The sequence below is a fragment of the Ictidomys tridecemlineatus genome, chromosome 6, assembly GCF_052094955.1.
Source record: "Ictidomys tridecemlineatus isolate mIctTri1 chromosome 6, mIctTri1.hap1, whole genome shotgun sequence".
Classification (NCBI taxonomy): domain Eukaryota; kingdom Metazoa; phylum Chordata; class Mammalia; order Rodentia; family Sciuridae; genus Ictidomys; species Ictidomys tridecemlineatus.
In genome coordinates, this window is record NC_135482.1 from 91,594,982 (window position 1) to 91,614,879 (window position 19,898).

General features: G+C 35.0%; 1 protein-coding gene across 4 annotated transcripts in view; it reads right to left on the reverse strand.

The window, feature by feature from the left end:
- Positions 1–19,898, reverse strand: part of Dera (deoxyribose-phosphate aldolase) — a 109,706-nt gene that overhangs the window by 37,690 nt on the left and 52,118 nt on the right. For all 4 annotated transcript variants that reach the window (XR_013423057.1, XM_005331873.5, XM_078015188.1 and 1 more), the window contains one exon: positions 15,858–15,986. Coding sequence is in view for 3 of the 4 variants with exons in the window: in XM_005331873.5 (XP_005331930.1) it covers positions 15,858–15,986 (129 nt within the window). In the remaining variant the exon portion in view is untranslated. The remainder of the gene's footprint in view (positions 1–15,857; positions 15,987–19,898) is intronic.

The window sequence follows — 19,898 nt, forward strand, 5'->3', positions numbered from 1 at the left end:
TGCTTTTCTCCACCACACCCTTCCACCATGATGTTTGCCTCATCTTAGGCCCAATGCAATGGAGTCAGCCATTTTTGGATTGAGAACTCTGAAACTGTAAGCCCCCAAACAAACTTTTCCTCCTCCGATTGTTCTTGTCAGGTTCTTTGGTCACAGCAGTGAAAAAGCTGACTAAATCACTGGTGTCTGATATGCAGCAGATATCTCATAAACAGTAATGAATGAATGAGTAAATGGATGGAGCAAATACTCATTCAGTCTATTTATTGCTCCTTCCTCAAGCTGAAAAGTTTTCATACTCCCAAACAAGAAAACGCATTCCTTAAGAGGGCACTATGCTCCAAATTACTTACCCGCTTCATCCCCCATCCTCTTAGGCCACTTCTGCATTTATTCTCCCAACCAGAGCAGTTTTCTCATCATGACATGTTCTTACACAATGCTGTGAAAAAGAACCAGTGATTTCTCCCAAAAGTTTTCTTTACATCTACACCTAGCTTCTCTCTCATAAATCATTTGCTTCATGAATTCTTCTAATGTTCCTCCAGAGACAGTACCTGTGTTTCTGTAGTTCTTGGAAAAGGTGTTCCTACAGTTCCTCTATTCACAACAGGGCAAATCATATAATCTGTTCTTTATATCCTCACAAGACTAAGTGATAATCTCACTTTTTAAATTTCAGGGGCTATGTTGTACTTATTTTTCTCTCTCATAATCCTTGTCCAATGCCTAGAATAACGTCCGATAAAGACAATATATTCATTAAATATTTGATGGATGAGCCTATTGAAGGGAAAGAAATATTCCTAGAATTTAGATGGCAGAAACCCTATCCTTTTCTTCTTAACTAGCCTTCTTTCCTCTCTTCCACTCTCTTTCCTCTCTCCCACTCTTCAATCTTCACGTCAGCCCTTCATCCCTCATTTCCTTCCACTCACCAATAAAACTTAGAATTGGGCAGTCTGAAGAGAGAAGGAGAAACCTTGGTGCTCTTTTAATGGCACTGAAGGATAATGTTCTTAGAGACCTAAATTAAAAATATAAATTCATGGGCTGTGTGGAGTGGCACACATCTGTAATTCCAGTGGCTCAGGAAACTGAGGCAAGAGGATCGTGAGTTTAAAGCCAGCCTCAGCAAAAAGTAGGCACCAAGCAACTCAGTGATACCCTCTCTCTAAATAAAACACAAAATAGGACTGCGGATGTGGCTCAGTTGCCAAGTGCCCCTGAGTTCAATCCCTGGTACTTCCCCCACCCCCCAAAATATATGTGTGTGTGTGTGTGTGTGTGTGTGTGTGTGTGTGTGTGTATAAAAATTCATGTGCTTACAAAAGTACTGTTAATTGTGTTGGCTAAGACCTATAGAACAATTGATGCCCACCTGGCCTAGAGACCAAATTTTCATGTGTGTTCTTGTTTTTCCAGGAATACAGGTGCAGCACACTGAACAAGAAACTTGTAAAATAACTACTAGAACAACTGGCTTGCTAATTTTGGACTGCTTATGATTAAGAATTCCCTCAGAATTTGAAGCAATTTTTCTAAATAATTTCTAAATTATAAATAGTATAAATAGAAAGACTTCTATTTTCTAAGACTTCTATTTCCAGCTTTAAGCTGGATTCTACAGCAGAGGTTCTCATTCCTGCCCACATAACAGAAGTACCTGGAGAATTTTACAAAGTATTGTTTAGGAAACACTAATTCCCTGGGATCCATGCAAGACCATTTAAAATCAGAATTTCTGGTGGCTGAATCTTGGATCTTTCCAACAGCTCATTTAAGAAATCCTTGAGAAAACTCTAATGTGCAGTCCAGATAGAGAACCTTATTCTAGATTATGCTTTTGACTTCAGTTATTTGTTTTAGTTTATGTGTTTATTTTAGTTCCTTATAAATTTAATCTTTCTGGATTTTGGTTTTCTCATCTATAAAATGAATGATTTGAAGTTAATGAACTTTTTAAAAACTTCATAACCCTTATAATTTTCCAAGCATTTTACCTTTTACAAGTTAACTTTTGAGTGTTTATTTGGTCTATTTTTTCTCCTATTTTTATCAGTACACTATAACTGTACATAATAATAGGATTTGTTGTTACATATTTGTACGTGCACACAATATAACAATATAACTTGGCCAGCATCACTCCCAGCACTTCCCCCTTCCCTCTCTGCCTCCCACACTGTGATCCCTTTCCTCTACTGATCTCCCTTTGATTTTTATGAGTTCTGCCCCCATCTTTCTTTTCCTTTGTCCTCTCTAGCTTCCACATATGAGAGAAAATATACAGCCCTTGACCTCATGAGTTGACTTATTTCTCTTAACATAATGATCTCTAGGTCCATCCATTTTCCTGCAAATAATATAATTTCATTTTCTTTACACCCAAATAAAACTCCATTGTGTATATATACCATATTTTCTTATCCATTCATCTGGTGGTGGGCACCTAGGCTGATTCCATAGTTTGGCTATTGTGAATTGTGCTGCTCTAAACATCGATACCTGCTATAATATGATGGCTTTTACTATTTAAAATAAATATCAAGGACTAATATAGCTGAATCATATGGTGGTTCCATGTCTAGTCTTTTGAGGGATGTCCTTACTCATTTCCATAGTGGTTGTGCTACTTTACTATCCCATATTTGGTCCACTTCTTTTGGCAAATAATGGGAAACACAGATGAATTTGTAAAGACCTTTTAGTGACTTAACAAAGTTGCAGGCTAAATTCCAATTTGAAAAGTATATTTCCCACATACTTAACCAGTTCCTAGGAAGAAAAAAAAATACACATACAATCACTGAATATTATGGATTTTTTAGAGCAATGTTAAAATTTAAAAAGGAAAGGAAAAAGTTCCAAGCTATATTTTACTCCCTCGGATATGCGGTTTCATCATTCCAACAATGGCTTTTTTGTATATGCTTCCATTAAAGTCATGACTACAGAAGAAGCTGATGATTTCAATAACGCCCCTCACTTCGTAAGTCTTTTCACTGAATAGCTTGCTGAGCAATTTAACACACAGGACCCTTCATTTCTTTATTCTAGCAATGGCAATATAACCTTTGTCTTGTTTCAACCAATTTTTCCTTCAGTTACTATATCTTTCCAAATTTAAAAAAATATATTTTTTCATTTATTTGGTTTATAAAGTAAACCTAGAAAACTGCAAATATTTTTTAAAAAGAAAATAAAGAAATATTCACCCATGCAGAAGAAAAGAGAACACAAGAGAATTGCTTGCTCCATTTTATAATATTATGGTACATTGTATAGTCTTGTGTCAGTATTTATTATCAGTCATTTACTTTATGATAGAGAATAACTTTTGATTACTGATGCTTGTAGTATTACTCACTCTGTCTTGGGCTGTTTGAAGATCTGTATTTTTATTACAAAGTTCAATAAAAATAAAGTGAAAAACCCATAGGTCCCAAAACTGATTCCTGGCTTGTGCTGTATGTCACTCCTTTCCAATCTAAAAAGTATTTCCTTCCACCGTTAGTCTCTGTCTCTTGCTCATAAGCAAATTTATCTCCTAATGCCTCATTCTTTATTTTAGCCATTAATCTCCCATTGAGAACCTTACCAAATGCTTTTTGCAGATAAAAATATTTAATATCTACTAGATTTCCCCAATCCACAAACCCATACAACATTGCTTAGAGGGAAAAATCAATCTTTTGTACCTGAATTCAAGTTTGCTGGTTTGACTCAAAATATTTTTTTTCTCTAACTTCTTTAGGTCTTTATAGAAAATAATAGAACCAGAGAGCAAGAAACCTATTTCTTCCAGCTATGGGTTGAATAGTGACCCACAAAGTATGTCAAAATCCCAACCTCCAATACTTCAGAAAGTGACTTATTTTAAAATAGGGTCACTGCAGATTCAATCAGTTAAGATGAGGTCACACTGAGTAAGATTGGCCATTATATTATTAGTATCCTTAGAAGAAGAAAAGAGAAGGAGGCCATGCAATGAGGGAGAAATTGGAGAAATGCATCTCCAGGCCAAGGGATGTCAAGTATTGCCAGAAAACACCAGAAGATAAAGAGATAAGGAAGGATCCTCCCTTACAACACTCTGTGTGGGTAGGGCCCTGACCATACTTGACTTTGGGTGGCTCCCTTCCAGAAACATGAAAATGAACTTCCCTTGTTCTAAGACACCCAGTTTGTGGTATCTTGATAGAGCATCCCCAGATATCTAATATACTTCCCTTCCCATTACACACATACTTTGGGGTCCAGATTACCGAACTGTGATCTATGCTAGAGCTCACGTGTGTGTGTGTGTGTGTGTGTGTGTGTGTGTGTGTGTGTGTGTGTGTACAAATGCTTTTCTCTTCTACAACAGAGGCTCACATTGACTCTGAAACCAAAGGTGTTTGTAGTGGTTGCTGTGTATCGTGTGTCTGACAGTAGTTCCATCCTGTTGTCATCTAGCCAGTGCTTATAACATATCTTATCTCTTGATGGGGTCCATTCAATTTCTGGATGAATTGGACTTTCACAATTCTTTCTCATAACAACTAGGCCTAAGTCTATCTTTCCTTAACTTCTAAAAGCTGGTCCTAGTGCTATCTCCTTAGGGTAACAGAGAAAAGACTTCCCTGAAAGAGGAAGATTTGTAAGTATTTGAACATAATACCATAACTGTGAGTTTTCTTTTCCTACACTAGACATCTACTTCCTTGTCAATGGCTCTTCATTGGAAGGTTTCTATTTCCCTCATCCTATACTATGATTTCCCTCTAAATGTATTCCTGTGTCATTTCCACTATCCCAGACTCTTCATCAGACCCACTCTTCCTTTAGTTTCACACTGCCAAGAGCTCTAACCATCTTTCCTGCACCTCATCAGGTGGAAATGAGAAAGGACCACCTGCACTGTCCCTCCCTAGCTATACTCTCAGGACCCTGTTAAGGGAATCTGAAAATAAAGATGAACTTCAGTACAGAATTCAAGTGGCAATTTAGGCAGGACTCTGCTAATTTTCTAGGTGCATCATTACAGGGCCATCAATAGAGTAAGGTAAATACCAAAAAAAAAAAAAAAAATTGAGTGATCCTTGCCCTCTGAGCCCCCTTTCTTTTTATTTCAATAGTATTTACTGTAGACTTATCAGCTATAGGGCCTGGGCTGGGCTTACTTTCATTTTTTTCTTTTCATGTTGGCTTCATATCCACCACCCACTAAGCTTTTTCTCCAAATACTGTGCCTCTCTTGTCTCACGTCTTTTGTCTCAAGTAGAAGAGTACAGGGCAACACAGAATCTCATTCAGGGACTCTAGAAACAAGTCTGCATTCCAAAGGTTCAACAGAGTTTACAGGTAATATCCTTGTGCAGCAAGCAGGACTGTGAGATAGTAAACCATGAGGGGCTGGGGATGTGGCTCAAGCGGTAGCGCGCTCGCCTGGCATGCGTGCGGCCCGGGTTTGATCCTCAGCACCACATACCAACAAAGATGTTGTGTCCGCCGAGAACTAAAAAATAAAGATTAAAAATTCTCTCTCTCTCTCTCTCTCTCTCTCTCTCTCTCTCTCTCTCTCTCTCTAAAAAAAAAAAAAAAAAAAAATCACGAGTCCTTCAGGACTCTCCTACTTACTTATATTCCATTTGTGGCCTTGGTCTAGTCGCCTAACTTCTGTGCTTCAGGTTTTCATCTACTCAAAGATGATAAGATACCTCTTTAACCTCCTTCTTGGGATTATTATGAAAAGAATGTGTAAAGTACCAATTTCACTTCATTTAATTCATTCATTCATTCATTCAACAAATTGTGTGTACTAATTATCTGCTTAATGTAATATACTGAGATCTATTCAAGGATTCTAATTTCCCAGCATTTTAAGTTTGTGAATAGATCTGCAACTACATGGCACAGTTAGGAAAGAATGAGTAACTATAAACTTAAGTGTTAGGAATTACAGACATATAAATAATAGAACCTCAGACACATAAGCAGGGTCCAACCATTGTATCATAACCAGAATTTCACTTAAAGAAGAAAATTTCTTCATATTTCTTTTAATAGGAAAATATAGCCTTATTAAAAATTGATTTTTATATGTTGTTTACAAATAACATCTGTCACTGCCCCTATACATATAGCTGGCACCTAACTCTATCAATAAGCCTGCCTTGGTGCCTGTAAATTCCTCTAGGAAAGTTAGGCCCAGAAGAGGCGGTGATGTGATTCTGGAATGAATTGGGTTATATTTTTAAAGTTTCATACAGTAAAATTTTACACAAACAAGTATGCAAAACACAAAAAAAACTAAGCTTATGAGCTTTTGCTCTTCTCTCCCCCCACTCCAGCTACCAAGAAGCAAAGAAAACACTTTATGTTTAAATGTATGTCATATACTTAACCTTTCCATTAAAGTGATAATGCACACACCAAAATGCACCGTCAGTAGATGCTGCACTGCTGGGAGGCCAGAAAATTGATAACTTCTTTCCTTTCCACAGCTCTTTATTTTGCATTCAACAAAGGAAAGGAAAGGGACAAGTGGGGGTAAAATTTTTGCTTGGGGGCCTGATTTAAATTTCCTCCATGGATGAGATGGCAAGTTAATTAGTTTTCACCCTATAAATGGTTTAATTTCCAGGACTAGTTTAAGGAACTGTAAATAAAGTCATACTTTAAATCCTTTAATGCCTTATCTAATATACATCTCTATTCTTAAAATTTCTCCAAAGATGAACTTTCAATTATGGCACATCTTTTCACAAATTAAATACCTTTTTAAATCAAAGGCAAGATCTTATTAAAAAAAAAAAAAACAGGCTGGAACACCACAGGGGTCTAGATATGCCATCTGGATCAATATTCCTTGAGTACACAAAGCTTTACAGCCTAAGACAAAGAACTCAGTGTGACTTGTGTCAAACTTTAGAAAAATAAATCTACAGTGTCATTTACTATTTGGTTCACATTTACATTTTAAAACCTCAGTTATTAATTTGCTACTAATCACTATACATTTTTCGTGTTTCTGTTTCCCACAGTGGTAGCAAGTTTCTCACTATTTCCCCCCTTATTTTATCATTTAATGAGTTTCCTTACATTTTCTCCTATTTCTCTGTTTCATCTCATTGTTTTTGCATTACTTTGATCTTATTGAATTGAATTTAGAATATTCCCTCCCCTGGTTCCTATTTTTGTCATTTTAATTTCCCATACATTGCAAAATTCTAGCCAAGTTCAAAACTCATTTTGCATTCCTTCAAGGTCTGCTTTTTTCAAGCCCCATATTTTTGTGTTAGTACTCTTTCCACAGATCTTCATCAGCAATTCAAACCTGATGACATTATGATTGCATCTTTAGTGCTTTTCTACTCCAACCTTATTTATCATGCCTGTATTATTTCCAAAGATAAGGTCTAGAATAACTTCAGAGCAGGGCTTGTTAGCTGTTGCGTATGTGTGAACAGTCCACCGCTACTGAAAGATAAACCCACTTTTCTTCTTTCTGGCATTATTCTTAATGTGTGCATTTGCTAGGCGGAAATTCCTTAGCAGTAGATTGGCCTGCTTTAGACTTCTCTTTTCTGTAAGCATGTTTCCCTATCTTGCTTCCTATCATCTTGTTTTTGGATTGCTTCATGGGGACAAAAAAAAAAATAGGCTTTGGTTTTGCTCACCTGATTATATTCCCTTCAAACTGTTTACTCCTAACTTACCTCCTCCTCCTTTACTTGAATTTCTCTCACCGTTATTTCCACGAAAGTAAATAGAAGCTCCATTATCCTTTAACTCAAAAGTCAAAGCAAAAAGTTCTTCCTAGATCTTCCTTGCCTCTAAAGCTATTTCCTCAGAATTCTTACACACACTTAATATTGTCATGCCACTGCCTTGCATTGACAAAAATGCCTTGGAAATATAATCTCATTGTCAGATGTATAAATTATCCAATTTTTTTGGTCCAATTAAAAAAAAGTTAATTCTCTAAAATAACATGTTCAAACCTTACAAGACTGTGGCATATCTGGAAAGATGCATTTAGATTTTCAAATTTCACTTTTACTTATCTCTTTTTCCTCTCTCATTCATTCATTTGTATATTTGAAAATATTTTCCTAGGTTCTACTAGATGCCAGACATGATAGTAACCACAGAAGAATAAAGATAAGTCCTTGGCCTCAGAGAAGTTCATAGTTTTGCAAACAATCTAACCAGGTAAAACAACTGATGGCCATATTACTTGGGAAATGCTACTGGTATTTACAATGGTCCTAGAAGTATAACAGCATTGTCAGTTAATTAATTCTGCCTCTAGATAATCAAGGGAGGCTTGAGAGAATATGGTAGTTTTATTAAATATTTAAAAATGGTAAGGAAAGGGAATAAATTATAGACAAAAGAAATGATATAACAAAGACAGAAATACCTGAAAATTTCCAATTATCAACAATGACCATGTCCTACAGGAGCAAGAAGATTCTTTTAGCTGATTTTATTTTGTCTTATAAGAGTTCCTACCTCATAAGGTAATTATGAAGATTAACTATAAATACGCACAAAGCCCTTAAAAGGGTCCCTGTTACATAATTAACATTCAAGAAATTTTTGCTATTACTCTCGTATTATAGATACAAGAGTAATAGCAAAAATATACATATTTTTCATCCATTGAAAATATTTTCATTTCTTTTCGGGTTCTTGACTTGGTTCTAGATATAATTTAACTGTATATCAAGCAGCTAAAGCTATTTTATTTTGCTAAGTGTCTAAAGAGCTGATGTGGCTTTATAGCTTCCAGAGTGCAAAAAATTAGGAGTGATGCTGGGCACAGTGGTGCACACTTGTAATACCAGTGGCTCAGAAGGCTGAGGCAGGAGGATCAGGAGTTCAAAGTCAACCTCAGCAACTTAGTGGGGCCCTAAGCAATTCAGTGAGACTCAGTCTCTGCTGATGTAACTGAACACCACAGATTGGATAAATCACAGACAAGAAAAGTTAATTTGCCTCATAATTCTAGAGACTGGGAAATCCAAGAACGAGTTGTTGCCGTGTGGTAAAGGTCTCCATACTGTATTATAATATGGCAGAAGGGTAAGCAAGAATACAAGAAGCAGAGAGAGAGGGAAAGAGGAAGCCAAATGTATAACAAACCCACTCTCAGCAATAACCAACCCACTCCTGCTATAATATCATTAATCCATTCATGAAGGTAATATCTAAGTAAGCACCTCTTAAAAATATCATCTCTTGATACCATTTTACTGGTGGTTGTTTCAATATGAGTTTTGGAGGGGATATTCAAACCATAGGATTGACCAAAAATGAAAATGCTTTAACTAAATAAGTTTTTACTTAAAATGATGTGTAACACCAGACTAACATAATTATATATCTCTACTCATTCTCTCCAGAATTTTTTTTGCAATAATCAAAATGACTACCAAAATTACAAAATATATTATCATGAATGAAAAACCACATCTTTTTCTCCTTTTGAGACTCTGATTTTAAGTTAATGGAAAAACAAAAAGTGATGTAGAATTCCAGACATTAAGAAAGTTTCCAGTCTTGCCCTCTAGGTATACCTAGACCTAGAGGTATATTTATAAAACCGATGAAATATTTGCAGGTACTAGAAAATCAGTAGATCAAGATATGGACCCTAAGAAAATTTAGATGTACAAAGAAGCAGAAAAGAAATTAAAATCATCTATTATAAATCTGCTCAGATTTATAGGAAAACATGATCTCAATGAGTGAAAAAATGGGGGCTCTCAGTAGAAAATGAAAAATTTTTAAAATCAAACGAAAAAAAAAAGCTAAAAACATACAGTATAAATTTCATTGTGTGGCCTTAAAGCACACTTCAGATACAAAATAAGATGAAGAAAGATTTGAAAAAAGGAGAGGGATTAAAACAAACAAGATTTTAGTAACCTATGGGACAATATCAAGCAGTCTAGCACAATATATTGGGGTCCTAGAAGAAAGAAAGAATGAGCCAGAAAATATATTTGAAAAAATAGTTTTGGTAATGTCTTAAATTGTTGGAAAACATTAATGAACAAATCCAATAAACTCAGCAAACTCCAAGCAGCTTAAATACTAAGAAAACCATATTTAGGCACATCATACTGACATTAGTTAAAAAATAAAGACAAGGAGAAAATATTGTTTGACCATAGTCAGTATAAGGTGTGACATTTATATAGAGAATGTAGTAACATATTTAAAGGTCAAAATAAGAATAAACCTTAACCCAGATTTCTATATCCAGCAAACTATCCTTCAAATATAGCAGTGAAATAAAGACACCTCCATGAAGATGAACAAAAACTGAAAGATTTCATTACCAAAAACTTGCACTGCAAATTTCCCAGGCTGAATTATATGAGATGGAAACTTTAGGGTGGGGACGGGGGAATTTGCTGGGGATTGAACCCAGGGCTTAATGCATACTCAGCTATCACTCTATCCCCAGTCACATCCCGAGTTCTACAAGATGGAAACTGACATTTACAAGAGAAAACAATGATGGAAGTAATATATGCATAGAAAATATGAAACAATAACTTAGTTCAGTTTTCTCTTCATTTAATTTCCTTAAAAAATGTAACTTAAAATTGCCTCATTATAATGTGGGGTTTATAATACATGTCTAAGAAAATAAAAATAATTCAAAGGACCAATGAAGATGGATACAAATGAAACTACAATAAAGTTCTTATATTTATGATGTAAGTGTACAGTAAAACAATGTTAATTCTAAGCAGACTAGGCTAAATTAAGAATGTAAATTCTAATTGCTAGAGCAACCATTTTAAAGATATAAAGAGACTGTAGATAAGAATAAAACAGAAGAAATGAAACTGGACAAGATGAACAAAAAGGAGATAGAAAATAAATTGCAAGATGACAGACAATCTTACCACATAAATAATTATATAGAATGTAAATGGACAAAACTCTTTGATTAAAAAGTACAAATTATCACAATAAATTTTTAAAAAGCTATCCACAAGAAATGTACTTTCATTTTTCTTTTTAAAATTAATTTTAACTGATACATAAAAGCATAAAAGTACAATATGTGTATACACTATATAATATTTAAATCTGGCTAAACATATCTAACATGAAAATTTTCAAACTTCTTGTAGCTCTTTGAAATGTATAGTACATTGCTGTTCATAGTTACTCTACTATGTAACAGAACAACAGAACTTCTTGTTCCTAGTTAACTATAACTTAGCAGCTATTGAGCAACCCTTTCCTACCTGTCCCTGGCCTCTAGAACCATCATTCCTCTCTCAGTGTCTAAGAGATCAACACTTTTAAATCCAACATGAGTGAGATCATGTGGTTCTTCTTGTCTTTCTGTGCCTGGCCAATTTCACTTAACAAAATGATCTCCAGATCCATCCATGTTGTCAAAAATGATAGGATTTCCTTATTTTAAGAGATATATACTTAAAATATATAACTATAGATGGGTTGAAAATAAAAGGATGGGGAAAAGAGGTATACAAACGGTAAATACAAGAAAACTGGTGTGGCTGAATTAATATTAGACAACATGGACATTTAAACAAGGACTAGTAATAGAGATAAAGACAGACATCTCATAATGAATTTGATGATTCAAAAGGTAAACATAACAACCCTAAAAGTATATATACCTAATAACAGAGCTCCAAAATACACAAAGGAAAAAATGACATTCTAAAGGAACATGAATATGGAGACATATCCACAATCATATATGAGATTTTAAATAACCTCTTGGTAATAAATAGAATCAATAGACCAAAAACAAAACAAAAAAGATCTGAAAAAGCTATCAACCAACTTGATCTGACATTTACACCAACATCTGCGAATACCAATTCTTTTAAGTGAATTGAACCATTTACCTAAAGATATCATAAAATAAACTATAAAATCAAAACCTCATTAATTTTAAAAAAACAAAAGGACTTACAATAGATACTCCAAAAAATTTTCAAATTATAAAATAACAATAAAACACCCAGAAAAGTACTAAATGTTTGGAAATTATACATCTCAATCAAAATAACATTCCATTCTATATGACAAGAGTAGTCACAAAGGGAATTAGAAATACCTTAACATCATCAAAAAAACAAGGCTGTTTCTTAAGAAGGATTAATAAAATTGGAAAACTCCTTATACGACTTGAAAAACAGAAGAGGAAGAAAGTAAAGAAGAAGAAGGGGAGGAGGAGAACAAAAGCAACAGGAAAAAAAAATAATCCATATCATGAATGAAGAATGAGATATAACTACAGATCCTACAGACACCAGACTGAGGGGGAAAATATTCAACTTTTTACCAATAATTTTAGAAATTCAGTGTATTTGTTCAGTTTAATACCTCTAAGTAAACTTCTTAGTATCTCAGCTATTATCTTGAGCAAGAGGAGCAAACAGACGCACTAAAAGAGTACATACATATTATATGATTATATAATATCCTAAAATTGCAAAAGCTGACACATGGTGATAAAATCAGATCAGGGAGTGCACCCAGAACAGCAGGAGAGAAGTATGAAAATGACTATAAAGAGATGTGTAAATGGGCTGGGGTTGTAGCTCAGTGGCAGAGTGATTGCCTAGCATGTGTGAGGCACTGAGTTCTATTCTCAGCACCCATAAAAATAAAGAAATAAAATAAAGGCATTCTGTCCATCAACAACTATAATTAAATAAATAGAAAGATAGATAGATGGATGGATGGATGGATGTGTAAGTATTTCTGGGATGATATAAATATTCTACTTCTTGACTGGAGTAATGGCTACACATGTATACAAATTGTCAAAAATCCTCACACTATATATTTATCATCTGAATTAAAGAGAATGCAAATTTACTGAAATAAAATTGATTTTTAAAAATAAATCAGTGAAAGAAAAAAATAGTAGAAAACAATGTAAATTTAGTCAGTCTTAAATAGAGAGGATTATTTGGTGAGTTACATATAAAGTTAAAATAATATAAAAATTTTTAAATTTAGAAAGGTCTTCAAAAAATATTTAACTCTATTATATATCTCAACAGGATAAAACATGGACCAGGAAATGGGCTAGATGCTTTCATACATTATACCTCACAAAGACTGTATCTTTCATTCATGCTAAGCTCTAGCATGATAGTTTGGGAAACAGCTATGAAAGTGAAAAAAACAATAAATCTGGAGCAGGAGGACCTGGGTCAAATAAGAACTCTATAGAAGATGTATTAGCTTTGTGACCTTAAGTTACTTTTATCTCAAGTTTCTTCATCAACTCCAAGGCTGATGTGAAGATTAAGAAATATTAATTAGGGCTGGGGTCATGGCTCAGTGGTAGAGCACTTGCCTAGCATGTGTGAGGCACTGGGTTCAACTCTCAGCACCACATATAAATAAATAAAGGTCCATTGAAAACTATATATATATATATATATATATATATATATATACACACACACACACATTATTTAAAAGTATCTGGTAGGACTGGAGTGTAGCTCAGTGCTAGAGTGCTTGCCTGACATGCACAAAGCCCTGGGTTCACCCGGTACCAGAAACAAGAAGAGGAAGGAGAAAGAAAACGTACCTGGTAAAGCATATAACAACTGGTCATTACTCATAGTGCATTAACAACAGACACTGGTTGAATGAAAAAAATTAAAGTGGATAAACAACAAGGATAGTAAAATAAGCAAAAAGGGAGGTGGTGGGAGGGAGAGGGAGGAAGTGGGAGAGAGGGGGAGAGGGAGAGAGAGGGTGGGAAGGGAGAGTTTCTAATCAAATTTTCCCTATGGTTAGAAGGATACAGAGTGGAACAAAGGCTTCCAAAGCATGATGACCTAATACCATGTTCCTACTGTAAGTAGTATGTTCAGTGAGTAGAATAGACTTAGGCTCACCTCTCAAAATGAATAAACTATATGAGGGTAACAGATGCTTCAAGAGTGGCTCAGATGTGACCTGTTGAGTATATCAGTCTCACGTATACACCAATAGTGAAGGCACCACAAAATGGGTAGTGCAAATGGATGGCTACTGTTGTTCATTTCTAAACTTTTGCTTTGTTGCCTGAGCTAACAATCCCTTGTGCTGGCACAGAGCATGAAAGGGAAACTATAAGTCTACCTAAGATTCTAAGGGATTTTTCCCAGGTTCCAAAGAATTGCAGCAGCCTTTCATTATGGACCGCTGAAATGTGAATGCCACTAAACAACCCACTGTTCAGTGTTCTGTTCTTTCTTATTCTTAGATTTTCAGAAATTTGTTCTAAATGGAATAGTAAGAGCAGATATTTTCTGGTCCAGTAGCAGTGATGAGGGCAATAGTACTGTTAATGCCTAGCAAGCTGGTTTTCATTAGTGTTCCAGAGATGATCTACCAGGTCTAACAAAACTTTCAAGAAATACAGAGTATAAAATTCAAAAGGTAACTACAGTGTATGGCCCACATTTTTTTTTTAAAGAGAGAGAGAGAGAATTTTTAATATTTATTTTTTAGTTTTCGGCAGACACAACATCTTTGTTTGTATGTGGTGCTGAGGATCGAACCTGGGCCACATGCATGCCAGGCGAGCGCGCTACCGCTTGAGCCACATCCCCAGCGCTGGCCCACATTTAAGACCAGGGAAGCCAGGTATCTTCATCTAAATGTGAGGCCCCTAGTAGGGTTGACCCCTAGAATTTAGCCCTTAATCACAGTGCAGTATGATAAACTAACATTAAGAAGTTTAAAGAGAATGATATGGGAGCGCACAGGAGAAAATGGGCCAAGTGGTAGAGGAAGAAGTGGTTTCAGGAAAATATTCCTGAAAAGGGTGATGCCTGTGAATACAAAGACACCAAGGAGTTATTCAAGTCATTTTAGGCAGGTGCACAGCACATACAAAGATACAAAAGCTTGGATGATATCAGCCATAGGACTATATATCACTCCATATTACTGGAGCCTGTGGGGTGAAAGAAAAAGAATATGGTAGAGGGCTGGGGATATAGCTCCATTAGTAGAGTGCTTGCGTTGCATGCACAAGACCTTGGGTTCAATCCCCAGCACCACAAAAAAAAAAAAAAAAAAAAGATGATGGTGATGATGGTAGAGACACGGGAAGGGACTTAGGAAGGACTTTTTGGAAGTCTTAGGAAGGATGATTGAGGAATTGAAGAATTTATACTTTATCTGGAAGAAAAAGAGAAGCAACTAAAAGATTTTTAAGCAAGCAGCACCATAATCAAATTAACATTTTTAAAAGTTAGTTTTGCAACAATGTGGAGGACAGATACAGTAAAGAAAAGAACTCTCAAGACTGAAGGTAAGAAAAATCTCAAGCACAACTCTGAGGTTTCAAGCTTGCATGTCTAAATGGATAGATCTGCTATTTGTAAAAATAAAGAATAAGTCAATCTACATTTGAAAGTATGAAAAACAATACCACACTAATTTTTTTTTAATTGACACAAAAGCAGAAGCTGCCTTAAATAGTATGGGTACATATCTCTGAGAAAAATCCAAAGCTTAAATAAGTCAGAGAAATAAGTCCTGTCTAATATATGTTGATGAATGAATAATCAAATAACACAAAAGGCAATTCACTAACAAGAGAGCCATCTACTGCCTTATAAGAATAGTGCAACAATGAAACGCCACAGGAAATGTGGAAGAAAGCCAAGAGTTTTTGACTAGTTTGCACTGTACATGTATTCACAAAATATCTCACACCTCCCACAAGAAAAAAAAAAAAATTAAGTGGTTAGAACTTTTAATAATAGACAAATGCTTTCATCTATTTATTCTTCCTAAATAACATCAATCTGATACAAAATATCATTTAAATATAAAACACTTACCTGCCATCATTGCTATCATACTGGCTTTATAGACATTAGTGAGAGAGCCGAGTTCTCCTGTTGCTAAGATAGTTTTGAGATGAGCCTCCCCACAGGCCTTGCGAAACTGACGGATCTCATCATACAGGGCTGGGGAAGAAAATAATTGAGGCAGTTACAAAGCAGGCAAGTGATAACATAACTTGGCAGCCGTTTAGAGCTGGTAGAACCCATTTCAGATTTAGGAAACATAAAACATTTGTCACTTTCTAAAAATCACCCCAATTTAATATTGCCTAGAGCATTCTGTTGCAGTTCACATCGTGTTACAAGGAATGCTTAGTTTGCCACTAGGAAACCATTTCTCAGCCCTGGCCCCAGGTCCAGAGTCATGGAGCTTTTTAAATATTGTTATAATGCCATGCAGATTATAAATAATTTCCACCTCTTCCATATGATAGTTGACTTATCAGAAAAAAAAATTTAACATACATAAAGTTGTACACCAAACAGCAAACTAAAAATAAAACAAAACACAAGAATCCGTAGGTCTCTATTAATTCTTTCATTCACATATAATAGGTTCTTTTGTTGGAGTACAAAGCAGACCTTTCCTAAGAGTCCTGCTAATAATAACAAAGATAGAACCTTTTGATCCACTATCTACAAGGGTTTATATCTATATATCTGACTAAAAAGTGTTGAGCCTGAACACGTATTACTAGATGTATATGCATAAGGCTATCCACAGAGGCATTCGATGATGCAGCCTTAAATCTATTTGTCTATTGCCACACCACATCTGGCTTTCTAGAGCTCCATACAGTACCCAGAAAGCATCTTGATTTGTAAAAATTATACACACACACACATACACACACACACACAAACACATACACACCAAAAAACTATGTATATAACAAGATAAAACTGAATTAAAACAATTCATATTCAAAGTAACAGAATTTTAGTAAACAAATAAGATGTAATGAGTATTAAATTTTTGAAGAATTATTTTACAGGCTTTTGTCAATGACATCAGTGGATCTGGGCTTTTACCCTACATCAGTGAGCCACCTTCATTTATAGAACTTAGACTAATGCCACACTGTCAAGACTAAGATGGGCTTTTTCTTTCCCATATGTATGTGTATGTCATACATAGAAAGCAGTTTTGTAAGCTCATGGACTAAACTGAGCAAGAGAGAAACATTTCACAATAAGGGTTAGGATTAGCATTTTTAATGCCATGATGAGAATTCTATAATTTAGAGATTTACCCTAATACACATAAAAGATTACACTTTAGCTTCAAATCACCAAATTCAGTCAAAACCATAAAAGTTAAAATAAAATAAACAAAACTTGCCTTCTCAATCCTAGAAAGCCTGAACTTAATTTGAAGCTTGAAAGTGAAAACTCAATTTAAAAAAAAAAAAAGATATTTTATACAAGGAGATATTTTATACAAGGAGATATCTTATATAAGATGCTTGGTAAATTTAGAGATTTGTTACCACCAAGAGATGGTAACCATTCAGTCCTTTTCTGAAAATATTCAGTCCTTAATAATGAGTAGTTTCAAGTCCTAGAGATGATCTGAGGTGCCACATAGCCTGCCTGACCCTGTCAGTTTTCATCCTAACCCGTGAGAAAGTTGTGTGATCCACACATCCAGTATGACAACTTGTGCAGGAATGTTATAAACAGTAACGGCCTATGCAGCAATAACAATTTACATTCTTTTAACTCAGAAAATGAATCTTGGATGGAATGGCATTTCTTGAGCCACTGACTCTAAAAAGAGAAAATTGTTCTCTAAGAACAAGTGACAAGGCAATCTCCTGATCTAAAAATTCAAGAGTGCTAATCCATAGAAGACTTGTGATTTAATGGTTTTCTTTCAAAATAAAGTATTAACATTAAAAGTAGGCTTTAGAGTCAAATAAATGTGCACTTAAAACCCAGCTCCACCATTTCTTGCAGGACTTCAAGCAAGTTACTTCTCAGCCTCAGTTTCATCCTTACAGTATCAATAATAATAATATGTAGTTTAAAGGGTTACTATGAAAATGAAAAAAAAGAAGATATATGTAAAGTACTTTATTGTCTGACATACTATAAGCAATCAAAACTTTAACCACTAAAAGTTCAGAATTCTAATAAAATTAGTTTCCATTAAGTGGTGTGTGATACAAGTCATATCTTATTTCGTGGCCTGATCCAACTCATTGTACCAAACAGAAATTCTGTTGTATGGATTAGTACTTACAAATCAGTGAGTCATCAGATAAGGCTTGAAAATATTTTATTACATCATTGGCTAAAGTGAACTCTGGCCTGAATAACAAATTCTTAAAACACTGATAATAATCATATTTATGAACAAAACTATCATCCTTTCTCTGAAGAGTACTATCAATGAATTTCTTTACCCACTATTAATATTAGAAAATCTAGATGTATTTATGATTTGTCCAGTTATTAGTCATTTGGAAGTTAGTCTATTTTATCTCTGACCCAGAGTGAACCAAAAAGTGGTCACTTAGAGCTTAACTGGATTTAACAAATAGACAACCAGTGCCCTCTCATTCTTTAGCTGCCAATTTCCCAGTGATTTTTCTCAAATCGTTTTAGTGACTTATTTCACCCACATAACAAGATCAAGTTTCCCTCAGAAAATATCTTTTTTTTTTTACGATTCAACATTTGGAAAGTTATCATTTCCTTCTGTTACCATCCTGCCCAGACTATATGGGAACAATTAAATCAAAACATCTACAAATCTGGCCTTTCTTAAATGTGATATTGTCTCCCTTGAGTGACTGCTTCTACCAGGGCCTTTGAATCTTACTAAAAGATGCAAATATGAAAGAAGACATAAATTTCCTTTTTTACTACAGCATCAGCCTAGCAGCAGACCCATGGGTCCTGTGGCCCAGTGGCTGGCCACTAGCCAGCTCTCTGGAACAGTGCTGGCCATAGCAACAGCACCATCAGTGGTACTACAGACAAACTTCCTATGGTACAGTTGAACTGCATTCTCTGCCAACTGGTCTTCCATGGTCCTTTTTTCAATGCCTAGTTCTTCTTGCTTATTCAGTGAGCCACTCCAGGACTTCCTAATAAATCTCTCTTCATCTTAACTTAATCAGAACTGGATCCAGTCATTTTCAACCCGTAATTCTAGTATGACAAATATTTACTAAGGAAAGATGGTATAATGGACAACAGTGTACATTTTATACCCCAGCTCTACCACCAATTTGTTGTTTGATTTGAGCAAGTTACTTAACTCTTAGGCTTTGTTCTAGGTTCTTCATCTATAAAATAGGGATAATCAAAATCTGTACCCTCATAGAGGTATTATGAGCACCAAAGAAGTTAAAACAGATAAAGAGGGAAGGAAAATCTCTAGTGTCACCTAGAGTTAATAGTAATCTAGGAAAGTCAGCTACTTGTGTTCCTATTGCTGGTAGTGAGTGTTACTGTTACCAGAACTACTGACCTTATTAAGTTTGAATAGCAAGGAACTTAGAAAAGCAGAGACCACCACCTAGGCTTCTTTAAGAATATATAATGCAACCTCTTTGCAACACTAGAAAAGCAATCTGGAAGAAGGTTACTATTTATGATAAATATTAATTAATTAATTAAACTCAGAGCTCATAGTCCTCTGATTGGCACAGACTCTCAGAATAACAGTTATTGCTACTTACTAGTTATGCAAGCAAGCAGCAAGAATTACTCCATTTCTCTATGCCTCTTTATTTAGGGGGCTTAGTTTACACACATATTTAAGAGAAGATTAAATAAAATAATACATGTGACTAGACAGAACTATGCATTTAGTAGGCTTCATTTCTTCATACTAGTTGTCCATACTTTTCTTATATACCTCCAGAAGTGCAAAAATTTCAAGAATGACACAAAGCAAATATTTATGAAATATTACAGTAATACTAAAACGTAAGAAAGCTCAATTGAATCTGCAGATCTTACATATAAGAAAAAAAGGACCCTTGGCTTCAAAACAAGCCAAGGAAGCCACTAAGAAGAATT